The 18,592-nt window shown below is 34.5% G+C and overlaps 2 protein-coding genes across 2 annotated transcripts; both read left to right on the forward strand.

The window, feature by feature from the left end:
* Positions 1-4,752: 4,752 nt before the first annotated feature.
* Positions 4,753-9,809, forward strand: LOC149398036 (L10-interacting MYB domain-containing protein-like). Its single transcript, XM_089614432.1, has 5 exons — positions 4,753-4,756; positions 8,438-8,448; positions 8,702-9,034; positions 9,113-9,702; positions 9,794-9,809. Exons 1-5 carry the CDS (start codon positions 4,753-4,755, stop codon positions 9,807-9,809), a joined length of 954 nt encoding a protein of 317 aa, XP_089470558.1.
* Positions 9,810-9,970: 161 nt separating this feature from the next.
* On the forward strand, positions 9,971-11,107 carry LOC149398037 (uncharacterized). Its single transcript, XM_089616124.1, has 3 exons — positions 9,971-10,318; positions 10,409-10,640; positions 10,750-11,107. The coding sequence occupies exons 1-3, from the start codon at positions 9,971-9,973 to the stop codon at positions 10,920-10,922; spliced, it is 753 nt and encodes a 250-aa protein (XP_089472250.1). The 3' UTR covers positions 10,923-11,107.
* The last annotated feature ends 7,485 nt before the right edge of the window (positions 11,108-18,592 follow it).

Raw genomic sequence — 18,592 nt, forward strand, 5'->3', positions numbered from 1 at the left:
ATTTCCACGTGGCCGAACGTCGAGTATCAGTTGTAGAGGTCCTCTGAGAGTTAGTTTCGAAAACTCCATTGACATTCACCGAATTTCGGTCCAAATTTGACCAAACCGATCTCATGTTCTCAACGCGAGGACCAGATTTTGAGCAAATGAGAGCGGAATTCGTGTTTGAATTACGAATATCAACAAAACTAGCTCTTCTCTGCACTGATTAATAAAAACATTAACCAAGAAAGGGTGTAATGTATAAACTTTTGTAAACGCTCGACTTGTGAATTTGAATAAAATGGAAGAATTTTAATTCAAATTATTGTTGCATATGAGACGTCCTTAAATTTTAAATATCTTGGAAAATGATAATATTTAAGGTCGATGAATTTCGGAATGAGAATATTTGAGTGAACTCGATATTATTTCCGAATAAAACTATTCGGAATAGACTCGGAGATTTAAAAATCTCAAGAGTAAAAATAAATTCCGAGATCCCTTAAATATATTCAAGATAATGGGAAATAATAATAATTTTCTCGGTCATTTTTCAAGAGTATTTTTAATTAATAAAGGACAGGATTGTGAGATTTTATTTTAAAAGGACTTGTATGCAACGTTTAAGGGACGAGATTGAAAGAAAATTGTGAAAGGGGGTTGTTGTAAGAGATACGTGGCCCTCAGGACGTGGGCCACATGTCCATACGTGGCTCAAGAGGGACCCGCCACATGGATTTCTCTTCCTTCTCTCCCTTCTTTCTTCCTTCTTTTTCTTTCTTCCGTTCCTTCTTCTTCCCTGTCCCGCGCGAGAAATCATCACCAGACAAAGGAAAAAAAAATTCTAGCTTAAATCTTCACTCTTGACGACCATCATCACCGACACCACCTCGTCTCTCACTTCTTCTTCCTCTCTCTTCTTCGCGCGTCACCCAGCACCGAGCCACCGTGCGCGCCTCGACCGAGCAGAGCAACTCCGCCGTGAGCTCGCCGTGACCACCGCCCGAGGAAGAGACGCCGGGAAAGAGATAACACACCGAGGAGTCTAGATTCACAAGAAACTTGGGTAAGCAATCAAAACCCGAAATGGATTTTGTGATTCTAGGGTTCATACTTGGTTTTTAGGCCTTTTTGGATTCCGGGTTGAATTTGGTGAAATTGATGGGTTTTGTGTGTTGATTGAACTCGATTATTGAGGTTTATAGCTTGAATTTAAGGATTGATTCCGAATTTCCTTGATTTGGTTTGGTTTTGGCCGAAAATGTGATGAACTAGGTTTTGTTTGGGGCTTTTGATTTCTGCGAGTTATGTGATGATTCTGAGACGTTTCTAAACCTGTTTAAAGCTTGGGTTTCGGTCGATAATGGCTGTTTGAGTTTTGTTTGAATTCTTGGACGAATTTGGTTGGTTTAGTTATCCTGGCCGTATGGTTTTGGGAATTGAGTGGAAGTCTGATGATTATTGTTTAATTTGTTGAGGCTGTGATGATTAGCTGAGAACCTGAATACCTTGGGTTGAGTAGTTGCTTGACCGTGGGTTGTTTTGAGGTTTTGAAATTGTTTGGTTTGGTTGTGTGTTTTGGCCGTGAGCTATATTGGGTCATGTGAGGTGTTGAGACTGTTTTGTGGAATGATTTCTGAGCCTCGGGTTAATATTCTTGTGGTTATTGTTGTGTTAAGACGTCTTCGGTTAGTTGGATTCGGGTTGAGTTCGCTTGAATTGGTTTTGGGTTTGGGTTGTAAGTTATGAAAACGGGATTTGGATTTTGAAACTGATAAGAGTTTGGAATTTAAGATGTTAACTCGTTATCAGATTCCGGGTTTGAATTACAGATCTTGACGGACGGACGGGAACCAGACGAGTCAAGAGCGACAGGGCCGGTTTTTGAAGATATCAAGATAAAAGATTTATCGAAATAGAGCTCGATTAACTCGTGAGTTTTAAATCGCTTATAGCGTTTAAATACTCTTAGTTTGTTTTATGATATGTATTTTCAGTATTTAAATAAATAATTTATGATTATTTATTTAATAACGTTTATGAATTTAATTTATTATTTGTTTGGAATTCTCGGTTATTTTAATTTCGGATTAACTAATTTATTTAAGACTCATGATTACTCGTTGAATTTTATTTCGTATCATTCTCGATACGAGAGTACGTGAGTCTTGAATAAGTTTAACTTTCGAAAAATCGGAGAATAATAAATTAAATTCTCGAATTCCGAACCAACTCTAATCCCGACAACGAACCATATCCTCTTTAAGTAAACTCGAATCCAATAACTAACGGATGTTCAACTCGGGATGCTAGTTCTTCCGACATTTCAACAAGTGTCAAGTGCCTCGAAGAACGTGTGAAGCAAGACATCTTCGGGAATCGTCGAGCTTTCTGTTGAACAATTCCGGGTAAGTGAGGAGACATAAGTCAATTACTTACCAAGGGGATAACCCTGTTTGTTTGTGCATTGCTTGCTAGTAAACAAGAGTAGGTAAAAGCCTAAAATGAATACACTCGGAAGTTAAGGCTTCGGCCACTCTTGCTTGAAAACTTAGTTCGGGTACGCCCATTAGGTTCAAACGCTAACTTGAACTAGCCACGTTTGCTTTGTGTATAGTTAGACTTCTCTTCTAACTCTAGGAAGTAGGTTAGAATCGAGAGGACGGAAGAGCATAGACTCTCAAATTCGATCGAGAGTAGAAAGTTCGGAAGTCACATTTCGAGCTTTCAACTTAAAACACTTAACGAGCTTCAAAGGGAAACAATAATTTCTTTCGGGGTTTATCCCGTTACGCTCTTCCGTATATAAGTTTAACGTGTACGCTGCTAGCTGCAGTGTACCCAAACTTTAAAACTCGTGTCGGTGGTACTCACAAGTCCACGACTTGTGCTTAACGGGCCATGCCGGTCCGTGCGCCGAGTACTCGAAGCAATGGGTGAAGGTCGCGCATCGCGAGCTCATTGCTAGCTGGAAGACTCACCGGAAGCTGCCTTGAGCACACCGGGGCTTAGTGGGTGAAGGTCGCGGTTCGCGAGCTCACTATGCCAGAGACCAGTGGCGCTGACGTCATGATGAAGAAAGTACCACTAGTGGATCCTAGACAGGTGTTAAAACTTAGATCAGCTGACGACTGCTGCTCGAAGTCTGAAATTGGTCTCTAGTCGGATTGGAGGTTATAGCAGTGAGGAGTGTATAACCTTGTGGGACGGCTAGTATTCTAGGATGCGTGTTCATTAGTCACTTATAGGTGATAGCTGCATCCTGCATTCTTGTTTGCTTGTTCGCACGTCATATGTTTTGCATTAGCTTGCTTTTCTTTCCTAGGCTAGACTCCCGCTTATGGAGTCATTCGACTCATAGTTTTATGTCCATTGGTAATGTAGATAAGGGAAAAGCTGGTAAGCGAGAAACGAGATTGAAGACCGAGACCGAGCGCGTATTGCCTTGACCTATGGACTATGAGGTTTTTTAATTGGGGGTTAGTATCTTATGATAAAACGTTCCGGAACATCTTTGTATAGGAGTCGCTATAAGACTCTATGTTATAAAAGCGAAAAATTTCCCCGAATTTTTGCAAACTATTTTATTATATAATCTTATGAGATATTATGTTTAATTTATGTGTTTATATTATGAGTTATGTACATATTTGAGTTGATCAGTCGCGGTTCGTGGGCAAGCTGTCGCTCGCGGGTCGTGACAAAGGGATTCCATTGAAATAGCGAAAAAAGAAAGAGAGAAGCTTTGTAAAGGTTAGGGCTTCGTCTGACATGTTTGGCTTTGACGGTGCGTCCGCAGTGGTGGGTGGGTTCGGTTTTTCACGGCTTTATCGTGTGAATTCAAAGGCTCGGTTTATGTATTTATTTATTCTCAAACAGTACTTTTGGAGTTCGATCCTAAATAAAAAAGAGGTGGTTAAACTTTTTTTTTGAAAAATAGAAATCTATTATTAATCACAAACGTTCTTTATTATGAAAAATCCTCCAACCAAACGAGTTTATCTATGGAAAGAGCGTAAGTTGCTAACTCATGGACTGTCATTTTGGCTTCCCTATAAATGTGAGATAACTTTACTTCTGGAAAGTTAGACAATAAGCTAGATACATCAAACAAAGTGGAACCAAACTCATTCTTGAAAAAAAATTTCCTCTCCAAAGTTTGCACCACCGTCTTAGCATCTGACTCCACAAAGTGGATATGCAGAAACACGTCCAAAGCCCAAGATAAGCCGTAGCGGAGAGCGAGAGCTTCAGCTTATTTGACCGTGAATTTACCTGGGAGCTTTTGAGCCAATGCAGCCATAACCAGTCCAGAAGAGTTGCGAATAACAGCTCCGACTCCAACAAAGTTAGAAGTTTTTGGAATTGAGGCATCGACGTTGAGCTTGTAGAGGTCGCACCTTGGGGATGAACGTCTGGATTGGGCAGACTGAAATTCAAGAAGAAAATTTGACGTCCACGAGGTAATCTGGTAAGGGTCCTTCTTAATGTTTTCAAAGATCCTTTTATTCCTTGCATTCCATATAGACCAAGAGATACAAAGGAACAAAGAGAAGTCTTTTTTATTAAGAGAAAAGTGAACCGAGTGTATGATGTCAGCAAAGTTAAGATTATAAAGCGACTTGAAACTTAGCTTAATGGTAGAGGTCCTCCAAATTTCTTTTGCGAATTTGCAATGAATGAGGATGTGGCCTACTGTTTCCTAGGGTCCAGAGCATATATTGCATTTTGGTGATTGAATTGATCTTGCGTCTGTAAAGTCCAGTGACAATGGGTATGGCATTATAATATGCTCGCTAATTAAAAGATTTCACCTTATTGGGAACTGTTTTAGAAAGATATAAATAATATGAACATATATTAAATCTTTTTTGTTCCTATTTCTCTTAAATATTTTATAGTAGATTCATATTAAAAAACGTAATAAATAATATGATTTCGTCAAGCACAAAATAAAAAGGAAAGCAACTGAAGATTAATGCATAATCCTTGAATATTTAGAATTGATGTACCTTGAATATGTCATAATGTTTTCCACCATAAATGAGTTGAGGATGAGTCCGATGTGGATGCCTCTTGAGACCTATGACAGGCTAACTTGTAACCTGATTTAACTTGGTAGTTTCCGTCGATCGTGTAGTGTCAAATTAATTGGTCACTATTGGCTGCGTTTGGGGTTGCTTTTTCAGACTGCTTTTGGCTTTTTTAGAAAGTTTAACCGTTGTTGAGCGTTTGGTAAAATCATTTTTTTTCTAAAAGTTAAAAAGTGCTTTTCAATAATACGTACAGAGTTGAAAAGCAGGTAAATTGTTGCTTTTGAAAAAAGTAGCATCGGTGTTGGAACATAATTACTAATTTATCCTTGATCAATATAAAAAAATTACACACAAAAAATACACGTTTTAATCTGGAACAAGTCAGCATGATATATTTGCTTAAAGACCGCGTAAGAAGAGCGAGTAACATGTTCACGTTCGTATCATCCTATTTTATCTCAACTGATAAAATTTCATATACGTAATGAAACTATTTAAACCCTTTAGATGGACTGATGTAGAAAAAACTACTGAAATAGTTTTTTATTTGACAATATATATATATATATATATATATATATATATATATATATATATATATGTATATATATTATAGAAACTTTCATCAGTTCATCTCATCCAAATAAACTTTCATCAGTTCATCTCCTCCAAATATTGTGAAGATTGAATCACTGGCCTGAAGGTACCATCTTCTTTCTCAAATATTTTATTTTCCTGAAATTTATATATTTCAACAAATGCTCATATTACAAATTAAGAATAACAAAGATAAAAATATGTAAAAAAACAAAATAAAACTCAAATAAAAACATTGAACAAACCCTAGTAAATCGAGCTGAGAAGAGAATTAGAAATTATGATTGACGTTGTGCGACGGAGGGACTAAAACATCGGTGACGCCGAGCTCAACCGTCATTGATTTCTCCAGAGGGACCGCGGCGGCGAGAATCCCGACATCAGTTTATCAGGATTTGAGAGAAGCAGAGCTCTGGAATTCAATTGTATTGATTAACATGAAATAGCCAAACAGCATTACAAGGTTTATATACTTAACCTGAACAGTGAAAGGAAATCAAGTGCTACGCAGAGCACGATAACTAAAGCTAACTACCAATGAAAGTAAAAGAAAAGGCCACGTCATAACTATGCCTTAATACAGTTCGTCTTTTTTTTTTATAGGGTTGCTTATTTTTTTGGAGGGTTTTTTCTACTAAGTTTATGGAGAGACTTTGAAGTTTTAGCTGTGAATAGCTTTGAAAGTGAGAAAGAAAATACTCTGCTAAAAATATGGAATACATTTAGATATTAAAATATTTTAAGCTTGTGTCGTACTCGTAGCTATAATTATTTCTATTTTTTTTCCAACGTTTGCTGAACAATAAAGGTGTGAACACCTCTTTTTGTACCTTATCTGCATATTCACGTGATGTTACAGATTTTGCAGAGCTTTAATAGACTTTTTTTATTTACTGCAATGTTTCTTTTTTAACTAGTAAGAAGATTAGATTGTACCAAAAGTTGTGTAGTCTAATCATCTAGTCTCTAGAGTTGTGGAGTTGTTTATCATAATACTCTTTCTATTATTTTTTTTATATTTTTTTACTTTTATTCGTCGTTACATACTACTGAGTACTGCCCACTTATTTATATTATTTTTTTTATATTATATTACTTTTAATCATTGTTGTACCCAAGGTTCAAAATATCGATACCGATATCCATACCGAGGTTCTGATTTTACGGATATATCGAGTATCGACGGATATATCAACGGATATTCTATAACAATTTAAATACCGACTACCGATTATATCGGTGATATATCGATGATATATCGGATACCGACGGATATATCGGCAGAAATCCTATAACAAATAAATATTTTTAGACAACTAAATATATATATATATATATATATATATATATATATATATATATATATATATATATATATATGTCTTGGAATTCAAATTACAAAAATACAAAATCAAATACTACAAAGTTCATGACAAAAACTAAACACAAAGTAGACATTATAGAACATAAAAAACTAAACACAAAGTAGACATTATAGAACATGAGAAACCGTTCCACCAAGTTACAATACTTTCTTGCCCCTTCGTCGGTCATTTCTATACATAAAAAATTCATAACCACAATATCACAATCACAATCACAATCACAATCACAATCACAATCACATATTCCCGTCCATATTCACAATTTCAATTTCACATATTCACCAATTCCCGTATTCTAAATTCACATATTCTAAAATCTAAATTCACATTTTCTCCCGTCCATATCACAATTTCAATTTCATATATTCACATATTCCCGTATTCTAAATTCACATATTCTAAAATCTAAATTCACATATTCCCGTCTATATTCACAATTTCAATTTCACATATTCACATATTCCCGTATTCTAAATTCACATATTCTAAAGTCACATAAAAATTCACATATTCACAATTTATATCGTAAATTCACATATTCCCGTCGACAATCATAGATTTCAATTCACACGTCGAAATGTCCTAAATTCTACACTAACATAATTTTTACACTAACCTCTTTTAATTGAAGATTCTGGAAATTTTGAAGTCGCCGGAAAAGTCTCCGGCCGCCGTCAACTTGGGTGGCGGGTCGCCGGAAAAATGAAAAACTCGCCGGAACTTAAAAAAAAGTTGGGGATCTGAAAGATATTCATATACTAATTTCAAATATGCAAAAAATTTCAACAAAACTTGAGTTAAATCTATCTAAAAACGAAAAACAAAACTTAAAAAAAAAATTCTTCAAACTTTCCGGCCGTTATACCCTTACCCGTGATATATCCGGAGATATCGGTGATAAGCTATAAAATTCCTTCTTTGCTGGTCGATATTAGACGGATATAGAGTTTGGAAGCTGAAAATCGCCGATATCCCATAAGTTTTGTACTCCGGCTGAACGATATTTGTGGATAAAATTCTGACGATTTTTTAAACATTTTGGCCGATATTCTTTGTATTTATACATCCAATTTATCGCGATATTTTGAAAAAATCGGGAGATATCGCGATATTTTGACGAAAATATAAAACGATAACGGTTATGCACGATTTTACCGAGACTTCCAAAAAATGGATATATCGGCGATATATCCCTATATATCGCCGATATTTTGAACCTTGGTTGTACCCACATCATACAATTAAGTGATATAATTATTATAATATTATTAAATATTTAGTTTAACAATATGTCAGATATTTTTTTTGTTGACAAGTAATTTTTCCTCTCTTCCCGATTGCTCACCTAAGTCCTATGTTACTAGTAATGGTAGGCTGGTAGATATTAATAATGTATATTCTTATTTTTGCTGTACTAATAGCATTATATCTTTACAGCAATAAATAAGGTAATTCAGTCATAGAAGTGTAGTTGAGAAAGTAACTAAGTTGAACGTACATATATATAATATTATTAAATACTAACTGATCTACTCTTGAGAAAGCGTAAGTATGTGTTTATATATGGCTGCAAATAATAATGATCACTAATGTGTTTAGGTGTGATTATATATAAGAACTGAATGACTTAATTTGTAGGGACACTCAGTTCATCATAGCACTATTCTTAGTGAATGACGTATATATATTTCATTTATATAGAAGGCTAAAAGTAATAGTAGCGGGTCGCGATTAAAAGCGATATGGCATCAAGATACTCTTCATCTATTATGTGACATCTGTATTGAAGAGGTAGAAGCTGGAAATTGTCCGGGGACACATTTTTCTAAGACAGGATGGGAGAATTTGGTGAAAAAATTTAGTCATAGAACTAATAAAGTTTACACAAAGGCTCAGCTGAAGAACAAATGGGATTCTCTAAAAGGTGATTGGAAACTATGGAAGCAACTTATCGGAAAGGAATTTGGTCTCGGTTGGAATGAGCAGAAAAATACAGTTGATGCATCTGATGAGTGGTGGAAAAGTAAAATACAGGTTTGTCTCACTATAAAAAATAAATACAAAAATTATGTTGAACTAATTAGTAGTACAATAATTCTTATTTCTTTATAGGTGTACCCAAATGTTGCAAAATTTCGCAAAGACGGCATTTCGCCTGAAATGGAAGATAAGTTGGAAATAATGTTCAAGGATATAGTAGCTACTGGAGTACATGCATTCTCGTCAGCATCAGACCCTATTCAGTACGAGACAAACGATATGTTTGCTAATGCTCAAACACTCAACGAAAGCAGTGACGAAGCAGACGAGTCTTCACCCCAGCTAAATCCTAGAAGTACTACAAACGACAAAAACAAAAATATCCTAAACACCAAAAAGAGTCGGAAGTTCAAAAAAGTCGACGGAAGGAACAAAGTTGGTGGTGCGGCCAAATTATCAACTCAAATTGATCGTCTTGTAAGTGCAATTGAAGCAAGAAGTAACACGACGTATGTAGTGCGCAAAGAGTTGCCTGGTACTAGTATTGCTGAAGTGATGGAAGTTGTTGAATCGTTACCCAACATAGAAGTTGGAGATGAGTTGTGGCATTACGCTACTCTACTATTTCTAAATAAAGAGAAGAGAGAGATGTTTGTGACCATGAAAGAAGATAGACTTAGATTTTGTTGGCTTAATTATGAATATAAAAATAGGCCCGGAGGGTACTAATTGTATTTTCTTTATAAATTGCTTTGTTTTATGTGTTAAATAATCAATGAAGTGAATAATGTAATAACTTTTACATATTTCCAGGAATATATGGATGTGATTGAAGACGAAGAGTTGGAAGTCATTGTAAAAAAGAATGACAATGAGGTCAATGACGTGGTATGCAGCACTGTTCATATGATTGAATGCTATTACAAATTATATATACATAAAGTTCCTTGTATGGATTCGAATCATACGGGACACGTAAGGTTGCAAGAAATGTTAAGAGGCAACGAAAGCCGGTGTCAAAGCGCATTTCGAATGGAGAAACATGTACTCTTAAATTTATGCAACGACTTGGAAACAAGTTATGGATTTCAAGGATCAAGAAGAATATGTGTGTTGGAGATTTTAGGAATGACTCTGAGCATTCTAGGACATGGATCGGCAAATCGATTAGTGCAAGAGATGTTTCAACATTCAGGCGAGACCATCAGTCGATATTTTACATCGACGTTGGATGCATTATGTCTTATGGCGATAGATGTTATCAAACCATCTGATCCAGAATTTAAAGATATACCGGAGGAAATAGCAAGAGATTCAAGATATATGCCACATTTTAAGGTATATTATTGTTAAATTATGTGTTCATTGTTTTCATAATAGTATTTAATTATATATATAAGAAAATTGACTTATTTGTATTTTCTTAAGGATTGCATTGGTGCTATAGATGGTGTTCATGTTCCAGCTTCGTTGCCGCCAGAAGATCAAGTACCATTTCTTGGTCGGAAAAAGATTCCGACTCAAAACGTAATGGCAGTCTGTGATTTCAATATGCAGTTCACTTATGCATATGCTGGTTGGGAAGGCAGTGCACATGATACAAGAGTATTCTATGCTGCTCTTCGTGATACTACGCTCCATTTTCCAAAACCCCCAGAAGGTATTTAAGTATTTGTACCATTTAATTTTAAATAAATTATATAATTGTAACTTACTAATCATGTTTGAATGTTGGCTTGTGACAGGAAAATATTATCTAGTAGATGCAGGCTATCCAAATCTACTTGGATATCTTGGACCGTATAAGGGGCAAATGTACTATCTTGAACAATTCCGCGCGAGAAGAACACAACCAACTAGTCCCAAGGAAATTTTCAACCGTGCACATTCTTCCTTTAGAAGTGTCATCGAGCGCAATTTTGGAGTGTGGAAGAAGAGGTAGAGGATTCTTAAAGACATGCCAACTTATCCATTCAAGAAACAAGTTAAAATAGTGATCGCAACTATGGCACTACATAACTACATCAGGAGACATGCAATATGTGATGAGACGTTTGAAGAGACGAACGATGAACAAAATGGTGAAGACAACATAACTGAAGATCAAGAAGAAGAGTTTCAAACTTCTATGAGTAGTACGTCTCAACTAATGGATAAATTGAGGGATGATATTGCCTCAAGTTTAGTAGAGATGATAAATGAATACTTAATTTGTAAGTCATTCATTTTCTTAAATTAAAATAATTACCATGTCCATCATCAATTTAGTATAGTTTTTTTTATGTAATACTATAGTATTATATTTGTGATCATATCATGAAGTTTTTCATTAGTAATTATCCAATTTTATTTAATAATTATTAGATATTTTATTTAATATATAAATCCATTATATATAACTATTTAATTATAAAAAAACATGTCCATATTAGTAATTTTTCATATTCATATCAATTTTACAAAACACTAAATCTGCTTCTGCTTACAGCAACACCTGTTTTGAAAACAGTTTACCAAACACTTTATTGTTTTTTGCAACAACAACTTTTTTCTACAGCAAAATCTATAAGCACTTTTTTTAAAAGCACATCAATACCAAACTAGCACATTATCCCTTAGACTTAAGGGAATAGCTTGAATTCGTTGGACGTCTAACTCACTGAATAGATGATGAAGCATAGGCGTATTCCATTCTTTATTATCCAAACGTAAGTGGGATACACATAGGTTTGACCCTTCAGGTATACAACTAATAGGTCTGAATGTAGGTGAGGTTGACATCCATGGATCAATTGCGATATTGATACGCATACCATTTCCTATCTTCCATCGGAGACCTTTTTGTAGTAATTCATTTCCCCACTTGATGCCGCGCCAAACTATGGAAGGGTGATGGCCAATTGATGCTGATTCGAAGTTGGTATATGGGAAGTACCTGGATTTGAAGATTTTTGCGATGAGAGATTGGGGATTGTCCAGAATTCTCCAAGCTTGTTTTGCCAGTAAAGCTTGGTTGAAATCTTGGAAGGAACGAAAACCCAATCCACCATCTAACTTCGATCGGCATATGGATTTCCAGTTTTTCCAGTGTACTTTATTTCCGTTGGATGTAAGGCCCCAATAAAACTTAGCCATCGCTGATTCAATATCAGAGCATATAGACTCTGGTAATTTGAAGCAACTCATGTAGTAAATGGGGATTGATTGGATCACTGCTTTTAGCAAAATTTATTTCCCTGAAAGTTGTATCGTTATCAAGATTAAAAACATAACATAAATGTATGCAATCAAAGATTCAATATATGCAATATGCAAAAATAATACCAAATTAATATATCAGTGCATTCCAATATTGATAAGAAAATTGTTATAGTTAAAACGTAGAGTAAAATGTGACAAACAAAAAAGAAAATTACCAAGTAGCAACTATAACCAATTCTAAACTTGATCAGAGCCTGTTATCAGAGTCCAAAATCAATTCTCACCAATTTGAACTAACAGATCTAGAACCATTATATGAAAGCCAGGAGAAAAAATTGATATCAGACACTTACTAATTTATGACGAAATAGAACAATATATACATATACTATTAATAAGCCTAATACCAGTAACAGCTTCCAATGACCCATATACATTTTTCAATCTAATGATTTGTCACAACACATATCTTAGTCTCAAGTTCATTGATTAAGTCAAAACACAAACTCTGGGTGATGATCACAGTGAGTATAGTCGAGATTGGGCTCAGAGGCACTTATTCCTAGATATTAACACAAGTTGTCAGGTAGAAAGATGGCCTAGTTAATCTATATCTTTATAGCGTGATAAAAAAAATAGTTGCCTATAAAGCTAATACAAAACGTTCAATAAAAAACAATAAATGGTTCCATTGAAAGTGTATACGACAACGAAGATTTTAGTGATAATATGACCACATATATTACCTCAGTCTGCAAACAATGCTTATTTATGAAGCAAAAAGCAAAACAACAAGAGTCATATTTTGAATTCAATATTAAAACCATCAAAGATCGCTATGGTGACATAGATTTCACTGCCTTTGCAATATCTTCTATGGTGAACAGATGCAGCAAAGATCTGTTACTATCCTCTGTAATTGTGATGGGGATTGCTCTTAGGATGATATCTATATCTTCAATGGATGGGTGGCTGGTCGAGAATAAATCAGAAAAAATTCTGGATTATATTAAGGATTTCGACGTCAGAAGTGGCTTCATTACCCGATGGCGTTAGTAGCTTCTTGATTGTATTCATCTTTTTCTGTTGACATGCTTTTTTATGGAAGAATTTTGTATTTTTATCACCCTCTTGTAGCCATGAAACTCTAGAACGTTGTTTCGGCCAATAGATTTCTTCTTGTAAGAGAAGACTGTCTAGAATTTTTTTCTGGCTATATAATTCTTCATTGAAGATATTTGTTACCTCATCAGAGACCGTTAGCTCACGAATAGAAGCTTGAACATCTTTCACTTTCTTATGGAAGCCTCCGAAATTAGTACTATGCCATGCTTGCAGGTGAGATTGACAGTTTTTCATGTTGTTGAGGATTTGAGGTAAGGCTGGATTGCTGGTATCATAAAACCATACGTCTTTTATAATATTATTGCATTCTTCATGGTTTAGCCAGAAAGCTTCGAATCGAAATCTGAAAATTAGTGGACATGCTTGTAAGATGAGGAAATGGAGATTAGTAGTGTAACAAAATAATGGTGTAAAAGTAAGATACATGCTTCAAAAATAACATAGCTGTATATTATAGCCAGTGGCACGAAATTAATTGTGATTCCACACAAAAAAGCAGAACCCTGATCTAAAGCCATTCCTTGCATATCATTATTTCTACCATTTTTTTGTTATTTGTGTTACTGATTCATGAGCCCTTCTAATTAATAGACAGCTTAATTATTTTGCTAAAAAAAGTACATAGAATAAACAGTTGGAAAGAAAATGATTTGAAGCCTGTTACAAGCAGAAAAAAATACTTACCCTCAAAATACTTTTCCTATTATGACTTACATTTCAAAAATGATAAGAAATAAAAAAAAAAAACAAAGCCACGACTAGGATTCGGGCTGCTAAGAAAAAAAAAATATCAACTGAAGTAAATTATTCTGTAGCGAGACATACAATGAACATCCTAATTGTTACAAAAAGCCTTATCAAGAAGGCGATTTTTTTTTCATCAAATGTAGTTTCGTGATAGTATCAGCAAGTAGAAAGTTTATTGTTTTACTTTGTTTTTTAAAACAGCTTGAGAAACCTAAGAATACAAGACAATAATTACCCCCCTTTAAAAAAAAAAATAGATTGGAAACTGGGAAATTAAAGTATGTTTAAAGAATTATGACTCTTAACAGATAGAGAATTACCTGGAGTGTTTATTCCGAGAAGTGACAATTGGTGAATGTATACCAAGTGGAAGTACTTGCAGAACTCAATGGTCTGATGTGAAGAAGTCAAGATGATTTAGCCATACATCAGGGAATTTCTCTAGCCAGATCGGATTGACGAGACACCAGTCTAGTCTTTCTTTGATGGAGTCCGTTGAGAACCGGTTTTTATACCAAGTGAATCTATCTCCAGTAAACTGAAAATGAGATAAATTTAGAGAGTCTAGGCAATCTCGAAAAGATGACATGAAACGTTCTAGGCGTATGGCACCTACTCGTGAGGATTTCATTTAAATCGCCAATGACAATCCAGGGAGAGTCATACACAATAGAAGATAATCTTTCCAGGAGTGACAATGTGTAGTGTTTATTTTCTATTTCAGGAAAGCCATAGACAAACGATATATGGATTCGTTCATCAGGCGACATAGCTATTTTGGCATGAATATGATTGAGAGAGGTGTCGTGAACTAATAAATTTTGGGATTTTGACCAAAGGAGCATTAAACCTCCTCCGAATGTCAGTCGTGGGACTTCAATGCCCTTACCCTGGCAATATAACAAATTTATTATGTTTTTAAGTATATATATATATATATAAAAAGAGAAACTGGCGAAATAAATACTAAACATTTTCGGAAACATACGTTTAAATATTTTTTTTTGTGATAAAAATACTTAATGTTGAGTTTTAGTTCCATCATTCCGTGAAGTTTGACGAAAATACACATGATAGCTTCAGATTAAACATATTTTAATTTTTTTAATTTATTAAACATCAATAATATTATTTTAATAGAAAAATATAATGAAAAACTACTTTTATATTATAATTAAGAATCAATGATATTATAAAAACGTTTCAAAATTTATGTTTTAAAATTAATCAAGCATTAATAATATCTTTTTAAATACTTAATTAATTTTTATTATAAAAATAGTATTATTGAAAATCATTTATTATTTATTTCTTATTTCATTTAATATTAAAGAAAAAAAATTTAAATCATTTTTAATCTAAAGCTGCCACGTGCATTTTCGTAAAACGTAACGGATTTTATTTATCATTATTTGTTGCAACTAGCCAATCATCTACGTCTTTTTAAGGATTAAGCAAAAATTTCATTTTATTAGGAAAATAACTCATCATGCCGAAGTAAATTAAATTAATCTAACTAGTTATTTAATTTATTTCGGCCTGATGGGCTTTTTTGTAAATAAAATGAAACTTTGGCTATTTTTTAAAAGGAGGGCTGGTTATTGAGCTACTGGCTTAATTGCTCATTTAATTTAACGCTGCAACTGAAACTTAATATTAGGTATTTTTACCGCGAAAAAATGAATAGATATTTAAGTATATTTGTAACATTAAGTATTTATGCCGCAATTTCTTCTAAAAAAAAATTCCAAGCTCATATGTTGTATCCTTTATTTTTAAAGCAAAACAATAATCCTTCTCATTAACATGATGGAGCATCCGCGGAAATTACATGGATAATGTATGAAGGACATTGAAGAACCTAACTAAAATTTTGGTATGACGCATAAAGGCTTTGCGAGCTGAGAGATAAGCCGCTATATTACCTCCGCGAGTGTGAATGTACATGAGCTGGCGTGTACATCATTATAGTCCAGTGTACATCAACGAAACTTGGTGTGTCGATGCCGTGGAACGAATGGTTAAGTTAGTTACACTACTGCCAAGGGATTGCATTAATGGATAAATTTCATTTTCTAGACCCAAAAACCTTGAAAATATCTTAATTGGACCTCTTATGTTCATAATATGTGCAACTGGAATTTTGTCCATTTTCGGACGAACGTACCCTTAAATGAAGTTTAAAGATCATATTCAACTTCTTCTTTTTTTCATTTTACCACTTCCCTTTCGCTATAAATTTCGGATTCTCTCTAAAATCGTAGAGTTCGTGGATTGAAGTTCAGAAAACGGGTAAGTTCTCTTGTTTTATATTTCGAATTAGTTTATATTAGGTTGGATTGACATTTTTACTTAGACTAGATTTAATGTTAAATGGTCTGAAAATTTTATGAACTGTTAGACGGTTTGTAATGGTAGAGATGAAAATTTTGGTTTTTCGCTACAATATTGATAGACGAGTTGCGACGGTTTGAGATAGTTTGAGACAATTTTAGATATACCTTGCGACCGGTAGAGATGGCGTAGAGACAATTTGCGAAAAGACTCTATAACGATGGGTAGAGAGTGGTTGCGACCGGTAGAGATGGCGTAGAGACAATTTGCGATTAGACTCTTAGATAATGATAGATTGGTTGCGATGAATTGCGACAGAGAGAGATGGTTTGCGACGGATAGAGATGCTTTACGACGAATAGAGATGCTTAAGATTTTTTTTTTTCATTTTTTGTGATCAATAATATCATTTTCTTGTTTTTTTTGTAGTGTTTGTCTTAATTAACAGGATCTTGATGAAAGAAGATCACAAGTGGTTGTTTACAGATGTTGTGACCTTCGCGTTTGATGTTTCCAAACACCTTAGCTACGTGCACTTGGTGGATACGTTATACGAGTTGAAGATTGAAGTTCCTTATGCCATGGGGACTATTCCAATGGCTTCTACCATAGTCAAGAACGACGCTCATGTTGCTACTATATGAAGCACAAACATCGAAAAAAAATTCTATTGTGTGTAAACTTGGTGAAGAAAGATATTGCAGGCTTAAGAGTTGCATATCATAATGCATGTAGAGATTATGTGACGATTATCGCCGCGTTGGGTTCCAACCCAAGTGCAGCTAAAGAGAACAAAATAATGATTGGAGAATTGACTCGCTTGGAGTACAACTACGATGAATATGATGATGTGCACACTGGAAACATAAATGATAGACAAGATGTTGAACATGATGATGTGCACATTGGGGACGGAAATGATAAACAAGATGATGAATCTGACAAAGTGAACAATGGTGACGAAGATGGCGGATGCTTTGGTGATGAGCAATACGACTTTGTTAGAACTGACGAATATGAAGAAAACGTGGAAAACTTTGTAGATGCCAACCGTCATACTTGCCGCCTCGGAGAGCACCATCAGTAGATTTCTTGCCTTTTTCCATGGAAGGCTCCAGATTTTAAAGAGGATAAGATCTTAGAAGAAGAATCTAATCAATATACATTGTTGTCCACAAGTATTCATTGGCATCAGACATAGTCATTGTTATATTATATATATTTCCAATCGTCACTACCAGAAATTTGGCCTCTAACTACTGCCGAACGCTGTAGTCATTTTAAATCCACTACAGTTTACTGACTGTCATCTATTGCACTGGAGTCTTATCTCTTTGATTATGACTCCAGTGTTTGGCCGTAGTGTATCTGTTTTATAAGACTGTAGTTAAAATATATAACTACATTGTTTAGATGTAGTCTTACTAGTGGCATCTATAAATACTACGGCCATATTCTATAGTTATATAGAACTCAATTACATAAGATAAAAAAACTACAGTTTTAACAAGTAGTCTTAATTGAGTCAATTAGACAGACTACGGCGTTTTTGTGGCATCTATTGCACTGGAGTCTTATCTCTTTGTCTATGACTTCAGTCTTTTTTGTTGAAGACTACATCTTTTAGGTGTAGTTGAAAAATTGAGGTGGTTCATGTTTTTATCTTAGACTACTGCGTATTGTTGTAGTCTAGGAAGATAGATATTTATATTTAGCTTTAAGACTACATTTATAAATTGTAGTTTTCAGTTTACGCACTTAAGACTCTAGTTTACGTTTGTAGTCTCTTGTGTGATTTAGCTTAGACTACTTTCTTTTAATTGGAGTTGAACTTAACGTCATCATTTAACTACATTTGAATTCTGTAGTAAAATATCTGTGAATGCAATATTTTGTATAAAAATATATATTGAATTAAAATGGTTCAATCTTCTAATTTGTATAATTTGTACCTATATTTGTACCAAAACACAAACATGCATATTGTACCAAAACACAAACATGCATATTGTACCAAAACACAAACATGCATATTGTATCAAAACATATCCAAATGGTACCAAAAACACATCCACATAAGTACCATATTTACATCCAACCATATATCCTGAATAATCCTACAAGAGTACCAAATTCATCAACATATCCATACTAGTACAGGCATTGTAATGCTACAAAACCACAATACCTAAATCCAAAGACGTC

This window comes from Urtica dioica, chromosome 5, assembly GCF_054948205.1.
Source record: "Urtica dioica subsp. dioica isolate 48M chromosome 5, U.dioica_male_clone48M_v1_H2, whole genome shotgun sequence".
NCBI lineage: Eukaryota > Viridiplantae > Streptophyta > Magnoliopsida > Rosales > Urticaceae > Urtica > Urtica dioica.

Coding starts and splice junctions, on each gene's coding strand:
- LOC149398036 (XM_089614432.1), top strand. Junction 9,035..9,112: donor GGTGGAAAAGTAAAATACAG/GTTTGTCTCACT, acceptor ATTTCTTTATAG/GTGTACCCAAATGTTGCAAA.
- LOC149398037 (XM_089616124.1), top strand. CDS start 9,971: ATGTTAAGAGGCAACGAAAGCCGGTGTCAAAGCGCATTTCGAATGGAG. Junction 10,319..10,408: donor GATATATGCCACATTTTAAG/GTATATTATTGT, acceptor TATTTTCTTAAG/GATTGCATTGGTGCTATAGA. Junction 10,641..10,749: donor TTTTCCAAAACCCCCAGAAG/GTATTTAAGTAT, acceptor TAGTAGATGCAG/GCTATCCAAATCTACTTGGA.